The sequence below is a fragment of the Megalobrama amblycephala genome, linkage group LG1 (assembly GCF_018812025.1).
Source record: "Megalobrama amblycephala isolate DHTTF-2021 linkage group LG1, ASM1881202v1, whole genome shotgun sequence".
Classification (NCBI taxonomy): Eukaryota; Metazoa; Chordata; class Actinopteri; order Cypriniformes; family Xenocyprididae; genus Megalobrama; species Megalobrama amblycephala.
Window position 1 is genome coordinate 25,898,447 of NC_063044.1, and position 24,173 is coordinate 25,922,619.

The following is a 24,173-nucleotide window of genomic DNA, read 5'->3' on the forward strand; positions in this document are numbered from 1 at the left end:
TCTTGTGACTGAATATGAAAACACATTCTGTTTTTAACCACTCTCTCACTGTGATATTTGCTCCATTTAATACATTACTACATCAATCAATCAATCAATCAATCAATCAGAGGCAGGAGAAGAAGTGAGAGTCAAAATGAGCAGTTTATTGAATAATATTAGTTATTAGTTGATTTTCCTGACCAGCACAAATTCAACAAGAGTTATTACATTATAGCAAAGGCAATGGTAAAAATTACTGCATCACAACACTGTCCAGTGACAATTAAAATCCTTAAAATGGAGAATATCCATTATCATTAAGGCAACAGAACTACAGTAGGTTAATACATACGGTACATATGTATATACAGATGTAAATCAGTGTAAGTAATATGAACAAGATAAAACATAATTATGTTTTTTTTTTTTTGCAGCCACAAACACAGAGACTGCGAATTCCAATTTGATATTTAGATTATTTACGTCCCCTTTATTATATATATTCTGTTATATATGAAAACAGCTGATTACATACATTGATTAAAAAGCAAGCAAACCTTCATAATCATCATCACAAACATCTTTGAAAAGCTCAGGTGATCAGGCTGAACTCTTCCCGTTTGCATGTCTTTGGACAGGTCTCTTCTGTCATGCCGCGTACCAGCGTAAGAGGGAAAGTGTCTGACAACAGACTGTTATCATAAAAGCAAATCCATTCTCACTCTAATGCACGCTTCCCCTTGGAGACATTTTAGGAGGGTTTGCATTTATTGTTACTCTGATGATACTCAGCTCGATATTCCCTCGAGGCCTGATGAAATCTACCACTAATGAACTGCATAGACGGTACCATCTTAACAACTAGTGATTTCCATCTGCTTAATTTAGAAACAAACAGATTATTGGACCAAAAACTGCCTAATGTGAGATCTTACAGATCTTGAGTTCAGTGTCTGCAGGAGTTTCTAAGCCTCAAGGCTAGTTCACAGAGCTCGTCTCTGCTGCTCTTCCATAGTTTTTCTCTGTAAACACTCACTAGACGGACATGTTTGACCATTGCGCTCAATTCTCTCAGTCAAGAATCCCCATTGCACTGCCCACTCCTTGATTCATCAAAGCAACACATTCAGTGATTCCCACATCTTATATGAAATCTTGCAGTTTACGATTGCACAATATCAAAGATGTGAGAATCAAAGCAATATTTTGTTAATAAAGCAACATGCATGACGTGTAACATTAGTGAAATGATGTATGAAAGAGTTTCATCAACCACCAACCAAAGAAGCTTTTTACCCGCACGTTTAACAGCTCGACAGAAACAGGTTTCTCACTTTCACAAGATGGAAAGATGTGTTGCATATGGTGCTCACATGTTGATGATGTCATAGTGATTGACACTGGTGGGTGTGTCTTATCTCAAACTGAAGTCAACTCCTCCCCTTGTACTGCAGTCGCTGATTCTTTCCCTGTGGAATTTGAAATACAGAGACAATGACAGTGATGTTTCAGTGATGATTGGCTAATCGGAGAATTCCTGGTGGGACCTCGTGTTGTCATGACACTGGGTTGAAATATGGATGATCTAGAAAATGTTGACGCGGCCAAATGTACTTAGCCGAGTAGCTTACCTTTTTTCCTTAAAACCAGTCAGTGGCAGATTAAGGCATGGGCTCATTTGCACATAATGTCAATGATATCACGTCGCCCTGTGAGAGCCCCGTAGAAGAGCTCTCAATAAAAAGTATACAAGAAGAAGGGATGAAGTGATGTCTGGAGGGGAGTGGGACAAGTTCTAAATCAACACTAAATTATGGAAAAATGTCTAAGCCACCGGAGGCCGATTTAGATAAATAAAAAGGAGAAGAGGGGAAACATGCAAAAGATAAAGACATGTATGCAGCTATTACTCATATCGTAATAATAGTAAGCAAATAATAAAATATAGGGCCTATCACTTATGTTATGCAATGTTGCTTGCTATGCTATTACACAATGGGCAACAATTCACATTTCTGTCCAACTAGCTTACATTACCAGACAATAAAATGTGATTTTGTAGCAATGTAAGTTTTTTAAACAAACGTAATATTGTAAAGTTGTGCAGTTTTGGGGGATTTATAGTATTTTTTGTTATTTATTTGCTTCAATTTGTAATATTTTTTTGTCAAATCAACTTTAAAAAAAGATCTACATTTCACAATTTAATTCGGAACAAAAGATTTGTAAAGATTCAAAGCAGTATTTTGAAATCGCCCATCACTAGATATGATTTTTTTTGCGCACAAAAAGTATTCTCGTCTCTTCATAACATTAAGGTTGATCCACTGCAGTCACATGACTGTTTTAAGTGTCTTTAGTACCTTTCTGGACTTTGAAAGTGTTAATTATCTTGCTGTCTATGCAGGCCTCACGGAGCCATCGGATTTCATCAAAAATATATTAATGTGTGTTCTGAAGATGAATGAAGGTCTTACAGGTGTGGAATGACATGAGGCAGAGTAATTAATGACAGTATTAATGAATTTCATTTTTGGGTGAACTAACCCTTTAAAGCAGACGCTAAATTGCACTGCTCTTGGTAGATTGTGTTGGTCATTATAAAAATGATCTGGATGCGTCTGTGTTGTTTAATTTGTGCACTGTCAGTAAGAACTTTAAACTCCCAGCAGCACTTTAATTTACCCTGTTTAGTAAATCTGGCCCTTAGTTTGTTCCTCACAAAACACCATAAGACTATATATGTAACCCTGGACCATAAAACTAGTTATAAGGGTCAGTATTTTGAAATTGAGATTCATATCATGCTTTCCATTGATGTATGGTTTGTTAGGACAATATTTTAGCAATGCATATCAACTCACAAAAATAAATTTTTAATATTTTTGCAGTAGGAAATTAACAAAATATCTTCATGGAACATGATCTTTACTTAATATTCGAATGATTTTTGCCATAAAAGAAAAATCGATTGTTTTGACCCTTACAGTGTATTGTTGGCTATTGCAACAAATAGAAAAAGACTGGTTTTGTGGTCCAGGGTCACATATTTATATGGTGTTTTGTCCATTTTAAAGTCTTGCAGACATGCTCACTGAATGTGAACCGTTCCTGCCAGAGATTATTTTGCTGTAATGACTGTCTGACTGTATATTTTCCCATACTTTATAAATACACTGAAATAACCACTGGATATAAAGTCTGAGAGATTTCTCATTACAAGAACAACTTTTTCAAAATCTTAATTTTAAATTAATTCCAGGATGAAATGAGTTCAGATTTTCGATGTGCTCCACAACACTTACATGAACATGCAAACAAGAGGACACACTCTTGGAACGCTGCTCGACCAATCAGATTTGAGGAACAGAAATATTGTATAAATCAATATACCATAAAGCGAGTTAATATAATAATGTTGCTCTACTCACCACTGAGAATCACATTGAATCTCCAGCCTTTGGTCTCTTTGCTTTTGATGATCTGTAGTTTATAATATCCAATGTCTTTATCTGTGATGTCATTGATTTTCAGAGATCCAGTTTTCTCATCCAGCTTCACTCGGCCTTCAAATCTCTTATCAGTTTTATCTGGCCCTGCAGCATTTGTAGCAACAAGACTCTTTTTAGCTCCAAACGTCCACAGAATAAGATCATCTGTTTCAATTTCAGCAACGGGCTGGTCAGGCCGGAGAGTGACAGATCCTCCCACCATCACTGACTCTTCCTTTGCTTCATGTCACATAAAACAAGAGAAATGCAGAAATTTAGTTTGCAGTTTCTGATACATACAGATGACAATTTGTTAGCTAGTCTTACCAAGAACTTCATTTTCATTTTGTATCATTTGATACAAAGCTTAATGAAATAGATCTTCAATGTGCTCTCAGACTTAGTTATCACACTAAACTCAAACAGTCTGACAGTTACAGATATTTAAATTAGTGTTAATTTCATTTAATTTATACTTAATATATTTAAATTGTATAGTTTTTGGTCATTATAAAAATGATCTGGCTGCGTCTGTGTTGTTTAATTTGTGCACTGTCAGTAAGAACTTTAAACTCCCAGCAGCACTTTAATTTACCCTGTTTAGTAAATCTGGCCCTTAGTTTGTTCCTCACAAAACACTGTAAGACTATTGAATTATAATATGTAACCCTGGACCACAAAACCAGTCAGGTCAATTTTTGGAAATTGAGATTCATACATCATCTGAAAGCTGAATAAATAAGCTTTCCATTGATGTATGGTTTGTTAGGACAATATTTTAGAAATGCATATCCACTCATATCCAATACATTTTTGATATATTTGCAGTAGGAAATTAACAAAATATCTTCATGGAACATGATCTTTACTTAATATTCTAATGATTTTTGCCATAAAAGAAAAATCGATTGTTTTGACCCTTACAATGTATTTTTGGCTATTGCAACAAATAGAAAAAGACTGGTTTTGTGGTCCAGGGTCACATATTTATATGGTGTTTTGTCCATTTTAAAGTCTTGCAGACAAGCTCACTGAATGTGAACCGTTCCTGCCTGAGATTATTTTGCTGTAATGACTGTCTGACTGACTGTATATTTTCCCATACTTTATAAATACACTGAAATAACCACTGGGTATAAACACTCATGCAAACAAGAGGAACACACTGTTGGAACGCTGCTCGACCAATCAGATTTGAGGACCAGAAATATTGAATAAATCAATATACTGTATAGTTAGTTAATATAATAATATTGTTCTACTCACCACTGAGAATCAAATTTACTCTCCTGCCTTTGGTCTCTTTGCTGTTGATGATCTGTAGTTTATAATATCCAGCGTCTTCAGCTCTCATTTTATGGATTGTCAGAGATCCAGTTTCCTCGTTCAGCTCCACTCGGCCTTTGAATCTCTCATCAGTTTTATCTGGCCTTGCAGCATTTGTAGCAACACGACTCTTTTCAGCTCCAAATGTCCACAGAATAAGATCATCCGTTTCAATTTTAGCATCAAAGTGGTCAGACGGGAGAGTGACAGATCCTCCCACCACCACTGACTTTTCCTTTGCTTCATGTCACAGCAGCATATAAAACAAGAGAAATGAAGAAGAAGAAGAACAACAACAACAAAAAATAATGAATTTAGTTTGCAGTTTCTGATATATACAGATGACAATTCATTAGCTAGTCTGACATGTACCAAGAACTTCATTTTCATTTCATATCATTTGATACAAAGCTAACTTAATGAAATAGATCTTCAATGTGCTCTCAGACCTTTGGAACCAACAGTAAGTGACCTTAAATGTCTGTTATGTGAAATTATGCTGTTATCACACTAAACTAAAACAGTTTGACAGTTACAGATATTTAAATTAATGTTAATTTCATTTCATTTATACTTTATTTAAATTGTATAGTTTTTACAGTTAAAGATGTGAACTACTCAAAGTGAGTTAATGTGTAAACTATACTAGCCTTTAGTATTGCCTTTTCTCATAATACTGAGATCTCCAGTCTGAACATCCAAGTTCAGTTTGCCTCTGAATCTCTCATCAGTTCCTGTCCTCTGCATTGAATTCAGCAATGCAACTGTTATCAGCTTCATAATACCACTGTATCGTATCATCTTTCTCTATTTTAGTAAGAGCAGCGGGTAGACAGTCCCTCTGTCATGTTCTTCACTTCACCCCGTCACAACAGCACATAGAAACACACATAAAAATGAGATGAAGCGAGTATGCAGGTGGACTGCATTATGTAACTGACATGGGTGGCAAACATACATTTATACAGAAACTGTATAAACCTTTCAGAAATAATACAACCCCAATTCCAAAAAAAGTTGGGACGTTTTGTAAAATGCAATAAAATCAAGAATATGTGATGTGTTAAAGGGTTAATTCACCCAAAAATGAAAACTCTGTCATTAATCACTCTCTCTCATGTCGTTCCACACCTGTAAGACCTTTGTTCATTTTCAGAACACAAATTAAGATATTTTTGATGAAATCTGAGAGGTTTATGACTCGTCCATAGACAGCAATATAATCAACACTTTCAAGGTCCAGAAAGGTACTAACTGCAAAAAATGCTGTTCTTAATTAGAATTTTTGTCTTGTTTTTAGTCAAAATATCTTAAAGTTCTTAAATCAAGAAGCATTTTCTTGACAAGAACAAATTATTTTCTTGTTTTCAGGAAAAATAAATCAAAATTAAGCATTTTTTCCTTAAAACAAGCAAAATAATCTGCCAATGGGGTAAGAAAAATAATCTTAGTCCAAACTGAAAACAAGATTATATACCTTATTCTTGGTTTGAAATAAGATTATTTTGCTTACCCCATTGGCAGATTATTTTGCTTGTTTTAAGGAAAAACTTACTTAATTGTGACTTATTTTTCCTGAAAACAAGAAAATAATTTTTACTTGTCAAGAAAATGCTTCTTGATTTAAGAACTTTAAGATATTTTGACAGAAACAAGACAAAAACTCTAAGTAAGAACACTTTTTTGCAGTTAAAAACATAATTAAAACGTCATGTGACTGCAGTGGTTCAACATTAATGTTATGAAGAGATGAGAATACTTTTTGTGCCAAAAACAAAACAAGAATAACGTTTGATTCAACAAATTCGTCTCTCTACTGTTATTCTCATACACTGTTTACGTTCAGCGCCTCCAGGTTCTACATCGACAGTCAGTATTGGCCAAAGCTGGCCAATTTGTTGAATCAAGTTGTTATTTTTGTTTTGCTTTGTGACTGTTTTAACGATGTCTTTAGTACCTTTCTGGACCTTGAAAGTGTTGATTATATGGACGAGTCATAAACCTCTCGGATTTTTATCAAAAATATCATAATTTATGTTCTGAAGATCAATGAAGGTCTTTTGGGTGTGGAACGACATGAGGGAGAGTAATTAATGACAGTAATTAATAACATTTTTGGGTGAACTAACCCTTTAGTGATTTACTGTGGCATAAATAAAGCTCATTGTTTTCCTGTTGCTGTATCAGCTGTAATTCTTACCCATTTTTTTCTTTAGTTTAAAGATCCTGCGGTGATAGTAAATCACAACAGCAGCCAGAACTATAACCACCACAAAAACAGCAACAACAATCCCTGCTACGACACCTGGAGACAGACCTGAAACAGCTGAAGAGAAACAGTCATTAGAGTGAATGTGTCAGGATAATTTGTAATTTTTAATTCCCACAATAAGTTACAAAATGATTTTCTGACATGTTTCATGTTAGAACAGATTGTATTGCTAATTACACACACCCATGCCAGAAAGGTATGTTTATTTTTGAAAATGTATGTTTCTAATAAGTAACCAGATGAAACAGTACGGGGTGTGATTGTGTGCAGTTTACACAGGAGAATAAAGGCTGATTTATACTTCTGCATCGGACCTATGCCGGAGCCTTTGTGCCGTAGGCCATGTGTCTGTTTTCACTTATACTTCTGTGTCGTTGTCCCCGTCGACATGCATGCAGACCACTAGTAGGCAGTGTCCACGGTCATGTTGGATATCAAAACAAAAGCCGAAGTAGAAGCAGCTTCTCATGTACGTTGTCAGAGAAGCTTACAAATATGGAATATGGAAGTTGAAAATGCTCACTCTTCTCTGTGTGCTCCACGCCAGTATTTTTTTACCTGAGGGAGGGGTTCTAGCAGACCAATCACAACGCTTGGAATAGCGCGTTGTTACAGAGGTGCACATCAAGCTACGTCGTAGGCTATGCGTGGTACAAACAGCCTACGCCATAGCTATGGCGTACACTTGACACAGAAGTATAAACCAGCCTTAAAACGTCAAAATATCATCAAGTTTTCTTTACCACCAGTGCTGGGTGTAATGTACCACTGAGTAATTAAAGGGTTTGTTTGCACTCCATTGACAGCAAGGTAATTAACACTTACAAATGCCCAAAAAGCTACTAAAGACATATTTAAAACATATTTGTAGTTCATGTGACTACAGTGGTTCAACCTTAATGTTATTTTTTGGTGCAAAAAAGTTAACATTAAGGTTGAACCACTGTAGGAGCAGTAAACGCCTCAAGGGCCACACCTGTGTGTTTCTCTATCTAGTGAGCCTTACAGACTTTCCCTGATCGTTCCTTGTGCACATTCTCCCTGGCCAGCTTGAATGAACGCACAAAGGCTCATCTACCTGGTGTGGGTCTTTCATTGAGTTCATCGAGTGGGTACTGGTGAGCAACATGTTATCATTCACCATCTGCTCTGCCGAGGATGAACTCACTCCAGCGCCACTACAGACCAGTCAACCACCACCGCCGAATGAACTGACAGAGATCTTTCATGATCCCACCGCAGACCGAGGAGGCATGCCTGCCATGATGGATGAGCCAGGACCGAGCACAAGATCGGATGGTAATATTGCCCCGGAGCCCACTCCATCGCAAGGGTCTGACCAGGTGCGTAAGCCGGCAACATCATTCATCGATGAGGGAGTGCTCGTGGAGCTCAAGGGCTGGGAGAGGATAGGACTTAAAGGACATTTTTGATGATGACCTTATTGATTTTTGTGGAGAGGTTTTTCCTAGTCCCCCATTATCTCCAGCATCTTCTGATTCTCCAACGTCCCAAATATCTCCAGAATTCCCTCCCAGCTTCCCTCTCCCACCACCTCAGTCAGCCAGTTCCTCAGCCCCATCTCCACTGATGTCCTTTAGCTCCTCAACATCTCCTAAATGCCATGTAGAACTTCCTAGTATCTTAAGGCCATCATCTCCATCCTTCACAGAGGATCCCCTGGGCAGTCGTGGCCTAATGGATAGAGAGTCAGACTTGTAACCCAAAGGTCATGGGTTCGAGTCTCAAGTCCGGCAGTCGGTGAGGGGATGTCCACCCTCAATACCATGACTGAGGTGAGACCCTTGAGCAAGGCACCGTACCCCCAACTGCTCCCCAGGTGCCACATCAATGGCTGTGTGTTCACTGCTGTGTGTGTGCACTTGGATTGGTTAAATGCAGAGCATTCCATCGGAATCCTTACAGCTTCTCCAGGCTCCCTCGTCTTTCCAGCTTCGCTTTGGTCAGCTCCGCCTCTGTTCTCTGTCCCACCGGCTCAACCTCTGCCCTCTGAACTTCTGCCTACACTCGGTCTCCTAGAAAATCAGCTACGCATGGGCTCATTGGCTTCATCTGGGTCTCCATCTTTGGCTGCATCTTCATTGGCAATCCTCAGGGTATCGTCCTCCATCAAGTCTCCTCCCACCTTCGACTCCACCCTGGGGCCTCATCTTGGCTGGTCTCTGGACCACCACCTGGCTCCTCCTGCTCCTGGCTCCTCTCTGGCTCCCCCACCTTCCACACCACCATCCATCCATCATAAACATACTCCACATGGCTCTAGGGGTTTCAATAAAGGCCTTCTGAATAAAGAAAGAAAAATATCCATATTTAACAAGTTAAGAAGTAATATATCTAGCTTCACCCAGACCACCTTCCATATTCAAGAAAGTATTTTTAATATTCCATTATTAACCCCACGGAGCCATGTGGAGCATGTTTATGATGGATGGACGTGGATGGAGGCACTTTCTTCAGCTCATACTTGTGACCCTTGTTCTCTGTCATTATAAAGCCTGGATGTGTCAGGATATTTATTTATATTTCTCTGATTGTGTTCATCAGAAAGAATAAAATCATAAACACCTGGGATTGCTTGAGGGTGAGTAAAGCTTGGGGTAATTTTCATTTAAAGTGAACTAATCCTTTAATTACTTTTTTTTTAGAATAACCCAACACAGGTTCTGATGTCATCCTTGATCTGATTAGTCCAGATATCTCATCTAATCATGCTACATGTCATTACATTGAAAGACTTGCACCTTACAGACTTAGAGTTACCCACCAGTGACAGAAAGAAGGAATCGCTGTGCGCTCTCACGGCCTCTGATCTGTAGCTCATAAAGTCCAGTGTGTACAGTTTTGGTGTCAATAATAGTCAAAGATCCATTTGGATTCAACTGCAGTCTGTCTCTGAATCTCTCGTCATCATTGTTTAATGAGGTTTCATTAGTTTCCACATCAAATTTAGCCAGGAGGATGCCTTTATCTCCAAACCTCCAGACTATCAGATTGTCTCTTTGTACTTCAACATGATTCCATAGAGTGACAGACTTTCCCTCCATCACCGACTCTGCCTTCACTTCATCCGTCTCACCAACCATACCTGGAAAACAAGCCAAAACAATTTCTCAGAAAGAGGTGAAACTTATGGATCATTTACTCTGTATAAACCCTCATACTACCTGTGAAAGTGTACATTTACATTAATTATCATTTAATTGTGAGAACACACCTCTCTATGCTCGTGGATCGCTTTCTTCTCAGCTCTTTCCCAGGCTATGTGACACTTCTTGCCCAAGCACTCCAGCTCAGCCACTGCCCTGAGTCGGCCCAAGTCTGCGCTGACTCAGCAGCAGAGCAAACCAGTGCCCTCTGCCACCCAGACAGTGCCACCTAAGGAGCAACATCAGTGATCTCACTCCTCTAAACGCCCAAACTTCCCAAGATGTCTGGGACCCCGGCCTAGGATTAGGCTGGACCCAATGCCTCCAAAGTCTTCCTGATCCATCAGGAAGGAAGAGGATGGGGCAATGCCTCGCTTAGTTTCTCTTAGTTTCTTAGCCACCCCTTTCACTTCCGGGTGTAGGAGACAAAATGTTTGTTGTGCGCTCTGGGCCCACAGTTGTTGTGCCCACACCAATCGCCATTCTCATGGGGCCAAAATAAAAAACATACATTTTCAAAAAGAGAGCAAACTTCCCCTTCCACCCTCCATGGTGCACATGCCCCAACTCAGCGGCCTGTCAACCGACTTAATCCAACCCTTTGCCACATGGGCCAAGGCCTGGCAGGCCATCCCCGGAGTGTCAAGCTGGGTTTTGGGGATAATAAATCGAGGTTACTTGCTGCAGTTTGCCTGAAGACCCCCACGCTTCAGCAGAGTGGTTCTCACTTTGGTAAAAGTGGACGACACACAAAGGGAGCCATAGAGGTGGTCCCTTCTTCCCAGAGCAAATCAGGTTTTTACAGCCAATATTTCCTTGTCCCCAAAAAGGATGGTGGTCTCAGACCCATCAGACTCCTGAACCGCACCCTCAGGAAACGGAAATTCAGGATGTTAACACTGAAACAGATCCTCATGCAGATTTGTCCCGAGGACTGGTTCTTCTTTGCTGGACCTGAAAGACGCATACTTTCACATCCAGATATCCCCCCATCACAGACAATTCTTGAGATTCACATTCGAGGGAGTGGCTTACCAGTATACAGTCCTTCCCTTCTCACTTTTACGAAATATATGGATGCGGCTCTTTCCCCTCTGAAACAGATGGGAATCTACGTTTTGAACTTCCTCGATGGCTGGCTCATACTGGCCCAGTCTCAGGATGAGCTAGCATACCACAGATCCGTGCTCCTCAGCCACTTGGAGTGCCTGAGACTCAGGGTCAATTTCGGCAAGAGCTCACTGCTGCCTAGCCAACAAATTTCGTTCCTGGGAGCTGTTTTCGACTCAGCCCAAATGAGGGCAACAGTCTCACCAGAGTGCACTCTGGCCATTCAGCAGCTCATGACTTCTGTCTTGCAGCTGTGGTGTTCCCCTAGGGCCAGTATCCATAAGGATGGTGGTCTCGACAGATGCGTCCAACTTGGGTTGGGGCGCTCTGTGCAAGGGCAGACCAGCCTTCGGCTCATGGTCGAGCAAAGAAAGCCATCTACACATAAACTGCCTGGAGATGCTAGCAGTGTGTCAAGCCCTTCACTCCTTTCTACCGGTCCTGAGGGGATGACCGGACAGCATGACAGTGGTATCCTACATAAATCACCAGGGTGGGCTTTCATCCAGACAACCTCTGAGCACTGGCAAGGCAGCTCTTGGAATGGGCTCTATCCAAACTGCGATCGCTAAAATCATCACACATACTGAGCAAACTGAACCTGGGAGCAGAAATGCTATTTCGGAGCAAAGTTCTCAGAATCTGGGAGATCTTCGAGAGGGCAGAGGTTGACCTCTTTACCTCAGAAGACAACTCTCATTGCCCAATGTTCTTCTCGAAGGACAGAGATGATGATGACAGAGCCCATGACTGGCCCAGCCTCCTACTCTATGCTTTCCCTCCGATCGCTCTGATCCCTCAGGTCATCAGACGAATCAGGCAGGACAAACACAAAGTTCTCCTGGTGGTCCTGCTCTGGAGGAACCAACATTTGTCCTCAGAGCTGTTCAGGCTTTCAACAAAAGCCCCGTGGCCAATCCCCCTGAGACGGGACCTCATCTCTCAGGCGAACAGGATGATTTGGCACCCCCGGCCAGAGGTCTGGGCCCTGCACCTTTGGTCCCTCGATGGGAGCCTGTAGACCTCCCCGGGGATGTGCTAAATACCATTTCTCAGGTCCAGAGCCCCATCTATTAGATGCCTCTATGCCCAAAAACGGTCAGTCTTCTTCAACTGGTGTACAGCTCGAAACGAAAGGACAAAGATCTTACGCCTCTAAGCGTACGTGGCAGCCATAGCAGCGTTTCTTGCCCCTATTGCTGGCCAACTTGGTGGTACAAAACAGTGCGTTTCTTGAGAGGTTCTAGGAGGCTAAATCCCCCCCACCCTCTCACAGTACCCACCTAGAACCTCTCCAAGGTCCTCAGGGCGCTCAAAGGGCCTCCCTTTGAACAGCTGCGGTCAGCTGACCTTCGGCCCCTGTTGCTTAAAACCGCTCTGCTATTGGCTTTAGTATCAAGCATGTAGGTGACCTGCAGGCCCTCTCTGTGAGCCCTGCATGCCTTGAATTTGGGCCTAATGACTCGAAGGTTGTCCTGAAACCCAGGCATGGCTACATCCCTAAGGTGCTCTCGACTCCGTTCTACTTACCCTCTGAGCCCCTCTGGTGCCCAAGATAGGTTCCCTCCCATGGCACGGCGGGGATTTTATTCGTTCCTCATACGCAGTATGAGTGAAGTATCGAAAGGGGACGTACTTGGTTACGAACATAACATTGGTTCCCTGAGATACGGAAAGAGTACTGCGTTTGCTGCCATGCCATGGAGCTGTATGACTCGGTGTCGTCACTTCGGTCGATTGACCTGAAATCCTATGGCGAAATGCTTGCTTTAATAGCACTAACAGCATTATGTCATGACAATCTCCCCTGTAACTATCAGGTGAGACTCATGGAATATATATCTTCTAAAATAACAATTTCATTGGCGTTTGTGGTAAAATGCCAAATTTCTGAGTGCTTCACTTGCCGACCACGCAGGGTTCTTTTCCCTGGATCTGAAAGATGCTTACTTTCAGATCCAGATAGCCCCCCATCACAGACAATTCTTGAGATTCGCCTTCTAAGGGGTGGCATATCAATACATGGTCCTTCCGTTCGGGCTATTTCTGGCTCCCCGCACTTTTACGAAGTGCATGAATGCAGCTCTCTCCCCTCTGAGACAGATGACGACTCATTCTGGCCCAGTCGGAGGCGGAGCTGCTGTATTCAGGTCCCTCCTCCTCAGCCACTGAAATCTCCCAGCTAACATATCTCGTTCTGGGGTTAATTCCCGGCTCGACCTGCATCAGGGCTTTAGTCTCGTCAGAGCGATCAACGACCTCTCTTTTACGCCCGGAACCTCTCTGCTGCTCAGAGCATTTCAGAAAATGCTAAGTCTCATGAGCTCAGCATCACCAGCCCTGCAGTTGGGTTTACTCTAGTGTTAATTTCGTCACCTATTTTTAATTTAGTCTTAGTCTTAGTCTTGTGCCAAATGTCCTTGTTAGTTTTAGTCATATTTAGTCATTCACATATCTTTTTTTGTTAGTCAAGTTTTCGTCGACTAAACGTCTTGTCATTTTAGTCTAGTTTTAGTCAAAAGAAAACTCAAGGTATCTTAGTCAAGTCTTAGTCGACTAAAAGTCTTTTAATTTTAATTTTAGTCTAGTTTTAGTCAAAAAATTGTAGTCTTTTTTTAAAAAAATAACACATTATTACTGAGATTATTACTGATAAACATTTCAGTAAAAAAAAGTGTTTCACATATCTCAAACATTGGTTAAATGTCATAATTACCTGACAAAATACACTTGTTGAAAGATTTTTGTTGAATGCAAATGTTAAACGTGTCTGGTTTTCAATTTTTGATTTAGGAGACACACAAATGATTAACCTGTTCTGAAGAGTATTTTATTTTAACCAAAACACAATTCAAAAGCTAGCATGTCGTCGTCGCTCGTCACTCGTGTTCGCTTTGGGTGTTGTGTGTTCAGCAGTTTCGTGTTGCAGCCACAGGCGTATGAGACCTGTAAAGCCTCGTTTACACTGCACGCGTGTGCGGCTCGTTACAGCTGCGACGCGGCTACCGGAGCTGATACACGGCCACTCTAGTCAATGCTTGTGTTTACACCAGCCACGCCGCGGTGCGTTTGAGAAGCGTCCCAGAAGCAGCTCGACGCGCCGCTTCGCTAAAGATAGGCACCTCGCCTCCAAGACGCAAAGCTCAAATACAAAACAAAGTCAAAATAATCACCCTCTGTAAACTCCCGCTCATATTTTACATCACTAGAAACTGACGACAAGAGATTCGAAGTTGAAAAACTTGAAATTTCTTTGTTTGAGTTGACATCGCGCAGAGGACGGAACAACACCTTGCCGGAGCCGCACACGCATGCAGTGTAAACAAGGCTTCAACGAGGCTTAACTTGAGCAACAGCGCGAAGCCGCGAACTCGTTCTGAATATTTTAAAGGCGTAACCGCTGATGAAAAAGCAGAGACGATTGTAGACGAAAATGAAGAGAGATTTTATCTTAGTTTTTATTTTATACAAAACATTTTCGTCTCGTCTTTTTTCGTCAACAATAATGCATGTTAATTTAGTCTTAGTCAGCGTTTTTGGACAGTGGTGCAGTCTTGTCATCGTCTCGTCTTAGTCATGAAAAAAAAGGTCGTTGACGAACATATTTCGTCTCGTCTCGTCTAACGAAATTAACACTAGTTTACTCTGTATATGCCCACTGCAGTTCTGGCTGAAACTACGGGTTCCGCCCCAAGCCTGGCATGGTCGCTGCTCACTCAAGGTTAACCAGGTGTGCGTTGCAACCCTGGCTCCTTGGATGAACCCCCGCTGGTTCAAACGGGCGTGGCTGTAGGAACTATGTGGAAGTAGGAAGAGGAAAGTAGTTTTCACAGACGCTTCCAAGATGGGCTGGGGAGCTCTGTGTGACAGTCACCTGGCCTTCGGTTCTTGGAGGAGCCAAGAAAGTGAGCTTCATATCAAACGCCTGGAAATGATGGCGGTATATCAAGCCCTGCAATCTTTCCTCCCTCTCCTGGTGGGACACCATGTCCTGATCAGATCAGACAATATGACAGTGGTGTCCTTCATAAATCGCCAGGGCAGGCTCTCGTCCAAGCCCCTTTTCACTCTAGCGAAAAACCATCCTAGAGTGGGCCCAACACAACCTGCTCTCACTCAGAGCAGCACATGTTCAGGGCTTGCTGAACAAAGGACATGTTGTCCCAGAGCAACCTTCCCTCTGAGGAATGGTCACTCCACCCCCTCGTGGTTCAGAAAATTTGGGATGTCTTCAGGAGGGCAGAGATCGACCTCTTCGCCTCAGAAGACAACTTCTGTTGCCCAATTTACTTTTTAAAAAAAACAAGGATGAAACTTCAGATACTCACCAAAGACAGTAACAATAAATATCTTTGTGGTAGTCTGTTGTCTCGAGACGGTGAGTTTATATTGTCCCGAGTGTCTGATTCTGGTGTTTCTGATGGTCAGAGATCCAGTCTTTTGGTCCAAATGTAATCTGCCTCTGAATGCCATATCATCGGTGACAAAAAGTGAAGTAAAATCTGCCTTTCTCGTTATTTGAGATACGACAGAATCTTTAGGTCCAAACAGCCACAGTATCGTATCATCGTTTTGTATTTCAGTAATATCAGTGTGTAGAGTGACAGGAATCTCCCTCCATCACGGACTCGGTTTCACCAGACACACCTAAAGCAGAGACAATCAGCTTTACAAACACACATTTCAGGCTTTACTTTTTTATGAAGGTATATTTGGTGCAAAACAACTGAGCACCTGTGACAGTGGAATTTGTAGTAGAGCCCGACCGATATATCGGCCGGCCGATATTATCGGCCGATATGAGCTAATTGCATTTAAATCGGCATCGGCGTTTATAACGGCCGATGAAACATGAGAAACAGAGTCTCATGCTTCACTCATGTTATGAGTGTTGCATAGTTTGCCCACCAGAGGGAGCTCTGCAACTCCCCAGTTGACAACAGCGCCAGAAATCCACTACAGAAGAAAGTATTGTTGTACTCTTTTGACGGTGAGTCTGTCGTTCGTCATGTGAAATGATTGTAGATTTAGTTCATACACTGTATATAAAAACAGTGTGGTAGTTCTAGCTAACGGTCCTATCATTATCACTTATAAATATTCTGTAACATCACTTACAGCCGCTAATGCATTGCTATATTAGATTACCCACAAAGCTAATACCATGTTTATCAGTGGAAGAGCGCGAACGTTAATAAGAGGTCAAACTATAACGTTAGCGTTTAACTTATTCTAAATATATCTGCAGTGTTTCCCATTTAACTTATTTTAATTTTATTTTCAATTCATTGACATGGTTTTGTGGAATATTGAATTTGTTTGGTATAGCTCTTTTACTTTAACTTTAGTATTATAATTTATTTACAGTACACACACAGACTGTTAAAACCAGCTTCAACTGGAAGTAAGTAAAACTGTTAAATGTTTAAAACCAGACTGTTTTTTGATCATTAAAAAATATATACTTTTGATGTGCAATTGTTTAGTCATTGAGACTGTAATCTAAGGCTTTTTTTTAACATAATCCCTTCTGGAAAATGGTATACAGCCCACATACATAGAACAGGCAGATATTTTGCTATTGAATGTTGTGTAAGTGTAGTTTATAGGAAATGGGTCTAATATCCAGTTTATTTTCAAAATCAAAATATCGGCTTATAAATCGGCTCTTTTTGAGTTAATATCGGCATCGGCATCGGCCCCCAAAAATCCATATCGGTCGGGCTCTAATTTGTAGTTGTAGAGAATAGCCACACGTCTTTCAAAGTATACTACACCACGGATGCGCGCGGATGACCGCGTTCGTCACATGCGCAGTACAGCTTTTTTCTATGCTCTACCAGAGTCGTGTCATCAACGTGACATTCACTGGGCATGATTGGAGAAGAAAAGAAGTGCATCTTTTCCCATTTTTACTTATTCCCCTCCATGAATTTGCCACCCTAAACACGTCTTTGTACTCTTTCAAACATGAATTGTACAAATGTGGTTACTTTCTAATCTCTTTGCACAAACGCTGGTCAAGTTCGCTGTCCATTGTCGTGTTTTTCTCTTTTTTCAAGTGTGTTGTTTTTAAACCGGTCTTTTCACGCTCTTCTTTGACGGCTGAACACTGTGCTCAATACTCAGTATTGCCACCTAGTGGACTCTTCTATACTGATTGCGCATGCGCTGTTGCACGCGGACTGTCCGCGCGGTTTCGAAATTTGGCCTGCATGCGGCCATATCATGACGTAATTTTCGGTGCACGAATGCGAACGGCCGAAGTATACCTGGGGTTTTACACCTTCTTAAATTCTTCACTGCAGGTGCACAAATCCTGTTCTACAAAACACAAATTAAAAAACTCGTACGCTCACATTTTTCCTACAATTCTCGCAATGAATATGGTGCAAAACGCATCCACACACCCGCATCATCCGCAAATCAGTATGTGAATTCATCAAATGAGAGTTGCACACTTGTAGAATTTTTTCTCACAAATGTTTTTTTTTCTTGGATATTCTTCCAGCATAAACACAAGTACTTAATTACAACTGCTTGAATCTGCTGCGACGAGTCAAACGCTTCCAAATGACAAGTTTTGCGTGCTCTCCCTTTTGCACCAAAATGTGGAGCAAATGTGAGCTGTGCATCTGTAGAGGCAGCGGCGGGCACTGTTCTGATCTCTCTCTTGCTGCGTCAGTTCACTGCTGCCATATTCACTGCGTCAAAGCATAAATGCGAGCATATACGAGTTTTTTAATTTGTGTTTTGTAGAACAGGATTTGTGCACCTGCAATAAAGAATTTAAGAAGGTGTAACTGTTGTGTTGTGGGAGAAAAAAAATCTACAATTATGCAACTCTTAAAATATTTTTCTCGGTGACTTCAAATTTGCTGATGATACACGTGGGTATTCTGTACAACTGCAAATTCCACTTTACAGGTGCTCAGATGTTTTGCATCAAATATACCTTCATATTTTTTCCTGTCGTCAGGAATGGCGTCCAAATTAAACAATTTATAGGGTGTAGTAAAATAGGTTAAACAAATTCCAGAAATAATATGAGCTGCAACAATTTTTAAATGGATAAGAGATCGTGCTGGGTTTAAGCGCGTGAATTTAATGCGATTCACCATTTAATACGCACACATTATTCATTATTAGACTCGTCTGGGTCTGTTTCGCCGGCGTCGTTTCCCTCAAAACTGATCATGTCTAAAATGAAACCGAAACTAAAGATACAGAGAAATCCATCACTTACCGTCCACGAACAATAATAACAAAAAGAAGAATAACATGTTCTGCACGTTGTTGTAGAGCTGTGTAGAGCTCTGAATTAAAAAGAATTAAAGGTCTATATGGAAATAATTTATCGTGCTTCACTGAATCTCCGTTGTGTTTCTGAACCGCATCCAAACCAACTGTAAGAATGACGCTTAAGGAAGACCAGGTAAATTCCTTGAGACGAGCAAAACAGTCGCGTGCCGCTGCAATATCTTCTTGAAGGAATAACCTACTGCTTCCACAAACCCCACCTAGCACCAGACATCATTTTGACGCAGTGACGTAACTAATGTCGGACCCCAGCTACTGTGATGCTGCCATAGACTGTTAAAAAAGATGCTGCACATACAAACACACACTGGGAACTGTGTATAAGCTTAATTTAGACCAACTAAAATCAATATCTCATCAGTTTCTTATATTAAATTGAAATGTTTATTTATTTATCTATTTGCGTGCATCTCTCTCCAACAGCTGTGCAGTGATGGGGAAAATTACTTTTAAAATAATGCATTACAATATCGCGTTAGCCTGCTTCCTAAAAAAAAGTAACTAATTTCGTTAGTTACTTTTTATGAAAAAATGTGTTACGTTGTTTTTGTGTTACTTTTTCTCACCTGGGCTGGGCTTGCTTGCTTGTTTTTTAATAACAACAAAACATTCGTATTTTTGGCAAATATTAAGGCTCAAATTCACACCAAAAGTTAAATGAATAAGCCTCAGGCTGAAGGAAATGCATATTTACACCTGTACAGTAGAGGGCGCAGCTCAAACAAACCTTTCAGCTGTGCTGCCATTCTGGATTAAAGAAGGAAGAAGGAAGTTCAACACTCTCATTTCTTAACAGAGCAGTAGAGTTATACGGCTTGTTCGAGATGCATCGGCGCTGCGCAGACCGATCAGCTTATGACATCAATTTCTATATTTCTATTCTTAAACATTTTATCCTCGTGCTGGTCTGACACATGCTTTTCTGAGCGGGTACACCCAAAGCGTGCACACTCTAAAAGCCTGTTAAACACTGCATTTAGTGGACAAAGTTATCATTCACATCCTATTCTGTAATACTGTCAATACAAGGTTTACACAATTCCTTATGTGTAAAGTGAAAGTAAACAGTTGAGAGAAAATCAGAAGTGCGTCATATTAGATGTGTGCACGAGCCTTAAAGTTATAGTTCAATCATTATAGTTCTGTCTTTATTTACTCACTCTGAAGTTTTTCCAAACCTGTATTAATTTCTGTCTTGTGCTGAAGACAAAAGAATATATTTTGAAAAATGTGGGTAACCAAACATTTGCTGGTACCCACTGACATCCATAGTATTTTCTTTCCTATGGAACTCACTAGGGACCAGCAACTGTTTGGTTACCCAAATTCTTCAAAAAACCCTATATGTTCAACAGAAGAAAGAAATTCATTCAGCTTTGAAACAACTTCTATGCTGAGTAAATAATGACAGAATTTCCTTTTCTTTTCTTTTTTTTTTCAATTTCTTAAGTACTGTAGCTTTAACAAGAAACTTAGAAATTAGTATTTTTATCTTCATCCACTTTAGGCTAAAAGTCTGTCATTCTTTTATATTTTGTTACCTTGCAAGGCTACATTTTTAATTTAGGGAAATTAGTTTGACTGTATTGCTCAGTTAGTGGCAAAATAGTAAAACCAACATGAAAAAGATTTGTGATCAAATCATGAATTGTGATATTCCTGAAAAAAAATCATAATATGATATTTTTTCTGTATTGCCCACCCCTGAATAATTAATTAATAAGAATATTATGCATATTTTGTGGCAATTAGAAGAGCCCAAAATATAAACGTAATTCACAAAATTGAACTTTATTCTGAATTTATTCTTTTAATATCACTGTTTATAATGTATGAAGTCATGCTAAGCGTTTTCTTTATAACTGTTTTCTATGAATGGAATGCATCGTTATATTATATTTTTAGTATCTCGAACTTTCCTAAGCAGCGGGAACTTAACCTGGGGAATTTTGAAAATATTCCAATTTGGAAACTTAACAGGAATTTATGGGAATTAACTGGAAATTTTGGGAAATTTATATAAATGTATAATATTTACAATAAGTATCATATAAAAACAAATATAAACATTTTGTTTGGTCATAACATTAAAAAACTGTTATATATTTTTCACATTCAATTAATTCTAATTTAGTAAATATGTAAAATAAATATATATTTATATTCAGCAATTGTTATGTGTTATTTATTTCAGTGTCACATGATCCTTCAGAAATCATTCTAATATGCTGATTTGATACTCAGTTATTATCATTGTTGGAAACAGTTGTGCTGCTGAATGTTTTTTGGAATCTGTAATACTATTTTCAGGATTCACTGATTAATAAAAAGAATAGAATTTATTCAAAATAGAAATCTTTTCTAACAATATCAGTTTAATATCACTTTTTATCAATTTCACACATCCTTTCTGAATAAAAGTATTAATTTCTTTAAAAAATTTTTTAAAAAAATTACTGACCCCCAAATTTTGAACAGTAGTGTATATTGTTACAAAAGATTTCTATTTTAAATAAATGCTGTTCTTTACATTTTTTTTTTATTCATCAAAGAATCCTAAAAAAAGTATCACAGGTTATAAAATAATATTAAGCAGCACAACTTTTTCCAACATTGATAACGAAGTATCAAATCAGCATGTTAGGATGATTTCTGAAGAATCATGTGACACTGAAGACTGGAGTAATGATGCTGAAAATTCAGCTTTGCATCACAGAAATAAATTATATTTTTATGTATATCAAAATAGAAAAAACATTATTTTAAATTGTAGTTATGTTTCACAATATTACTGTTTTTTCTGTATTTTTGATCAAATGTGCATGTTATGGACTGGGAAATGCACAGTGCATGCAGGGGGTGTGGCCTCAATAGCCCTGCAGTAAGTTGTGTGCTGTGTGAATGTGATTGAGGAATGTGCAGGGAAAAAATTTAACTAAAATTGCATTAAATATGGTTTTTTTTAACCAAAATTATTCTGTAAGATGTTCTTTTCAACTACATTTAAGTACCCTATTATAGGCTAACCTGTAACTTTGTAAATTCCGTTTATTCCCATTAATTCCCGTTAATTCCCATATATTCCCGTTAATTCCAATATATTCCCGTCAATTCCCATGGAAAGTTTCCAGCTTTGAAAATTCCCGGAATTTTGCAACCCTAGTATAAACTATTAACCAAGTATGAAAAATGTCCAGAGGTGTCATGTTATTATATTTTTATCAAAAAATTAATTTGTGCCAAGTCTGAAAAAGCAAATTACAGTAAAATCAGAGTACAGGAAGTGTTATCTTAAAATTTAAAAAAAAAGAATATAATCAATAATTATGAATAACAAAATTATAACTATAAATATCCTATTTGAAAAAATTTTGTTAGCTAATGCTAACTAGCTAAAAAATATAAAACAATTTATTCTACCAAGAATTTGATGCTCAGAACAGATTAACTACAGTAATTATGATAGAGGAAGTCATGCCCCACATACTAGGTTTGAATAGAAAAAAATGTCATACTGAAAATATAATGATCTTTTCCTTAAATAACACATACTCCCTATTTACAGTCCGTATTCTCATATCATATATAACTGTATGTTCTAAAAACATCAAGCTTTGAAATCTTGACTTGACTTATCTTGACTTTATCTAGTGGTTTTTTTGGGGAAAACCTTTTACCCCACTCCACCCTAAATTCACAATTGTGAGTTACAAAATCAGCCTGATATAAAGCCATAATTGTGTCTTATAAAGTCAGAATTGTGAGATATAAATTGCGAGTTTATATCTACAGTATCTCACAGAAGTGAGCACACCCCTCACATTTTTGTATCTGAAGGTGGAGGAGCGCAAGGTCTCTAACATCCACCAGCTCCGTGGTGCCGTCATGGAGGAGTGGAAGAGGACTCCAGTGGAAACCTGTGAAGCTCTGGTGAACTCCATGCCCAAGAGGGTTAAAGGATTAATTCACTTTGAAATTAAAATTTCTTGATAATTCACTCACCCCCATGTCCTTCTCTTTTCAGTTCGAAAAGAAATTAAGGTATTTGAGGAAAACATTCCAGGATTTTTCTCCATATAGTGGACTTCAATGGAGCCCAAACAGTTGAAGGTCCAAATTACAGTTTCAGTGCAGCTTCAAAGAATACCAGACGAGGAATAAGTGTCTTATTTAGAGAAACCATCGCTTTATTCATTCATTTAACATAAAAAACAAACAAGGTTAACTTGCTAATGATATAAAACTAATATTATAGTTTAACCATAATTATTTTGGTCCAGTGTCCCGTCATGAAGCAGGTCAAAACCCAATAGAAAGTCATAAAACTTTAATGCACACAAACATCAACTGTCTCTGTCTGTCACACAGCCTAACGACGCTCAGCTCATTGTTGCACATCTGGGATTGGGATACTTTCACACTTGTGCTTTGATTGCGCTACTTTTGGGATGGTTTTGTTGCGCAGACCTGGCAACCCTCCACTCTAAAGCCACACCCCTTTCATCGCTCCGAAGTGCGCAGCTCCTGAATAGAGTGCCCCAGGGATGACGCGTTTTTGTAGGCCAACCCGGAAGTTAGCAGCGCACGGGTTCCCTCGACTGAAAGCCTATGCATTTTTCCCATAGACTTTTGGAAAATTGCAGAAAATAAGCTCTGTGTTTAACAAAGGGTTATGACACTTACACGTTTTGTCTATCAAGATAATCTTTACAAGTTAACACAACATTTATAGATTTTGAAGCCTAAATAAAGTGGTCAGATATAAAAAGCTAACAGTAGGCTATAAACGGACTACAGCACACCATGGTCGCCACTTGGTCACCACCAAGCTTCCTCAAACTTTATTTAGAAAACAACTCTATTTAAAAACATGCTCACTGATTATGATCTGCGCTGTGTATGAATACTTATCCACTTTTTCATGAGAAATGCTGTCCAAATGTCCTGTTTGTCATGATGACGTCTAAAGTCCCCGCCAAAGGAAGTAACGTTAGTCCCTTTTAGCAATTTGTTAGCAACCGCTGAATTTAAGACACAGTAAAAGTTTAAAAAATGACAAGTAGGTTATAACTGGTGTGTTTTATGTCATAGATCAAAACGTGAAAGTATTTAGAGGCTTTGTTTACCACAGACCTTATTTCAGGCGATTGTATTTGATTGAATATGTTTTTGTTTTATAAATTGAATTAAACAGAGTTTTAAAGTGCAGCAAATACAGTTATAATGTGTTCATCAGTCTTACAGTGTTGTAGTTTCTCAATATCACAGTCATGCTGTTGTTCTGTATATAATCACAACTGTGATTGGGCCGCAGGTGATCACATGACTGATATTCAGAACAACCCATTTTGATTTTATACCACAGTACTATAAAAATGAACAGTGATTGACTTACATTTGATTTCTCACACATTATGAGAATAATCTGATAATATTTTCTTATGTGTTCTGTGTTAAATAATGTCTCGGCTTAATATTGTAAAGCAGTAATTTTATATTTTTACA

The 24,173-nt window shown here is 39.3% G+C and overlaps 1 protein-coding gene across 1 annotated transcript; it reads right to left on the reverse strand.

Annotated features, from left to right (window-relative positions):
• Nucleotides 1-5,430: 5,430 nt before the first annotated feature.
• LOC125265874 lies at nucleotides 5,431-15,944 on the reverse strand. Its single transcript, XM_048186427.1, has 4 exons — nucleotides 15,677-15,944; nucleotides 9,857-10,177; nucleotides 7,000-7,125; nucleotides 5,431-5,655 (listed from the first exon to the last, which is right to left on the reverse strand). The coding sequence occupies exons 1-4, from the start codon at nucleotides 15,819-15,821 to the stop codon at nucleotides 5,612-5,614; spliced, it is 636 nt and encodes a 211-aa protein (XP_048042384.1). The 5' UTR covers nucleotides 15,822-15,944; the 3' UTR covers nucleotides 5,431-5,611.
• Between the last annotated feature and the right edge of the window lie 8,229 nt (nucleotides 15,945-24,173).

Bases quoted from the DNA above. Each gene is read 5' to 3' on its own strand.
- LOC125265874 (XM_048186427.1), bottom strand. From the start codon at position 15,821: ATGGCATTCAGAGGCAGATTACATTTGGACCAAAAGACTGGATCTCTG. The intron at 10,178-15,676 runs GTGAGTATCTGA...CTTGTTTTCCAG, and splicing joins ATTTATTGTTACTGTCTTTG to GTATGGTTGGTGAGACGGAT. The intron at 7,126-9,856 runs GTGGGTAACTCT...GTTTCTCTTCAG, and splicing joins ATTCCTTCTTTCTGTCACTG to CTGTTTCAGGTCTGTCTCCA.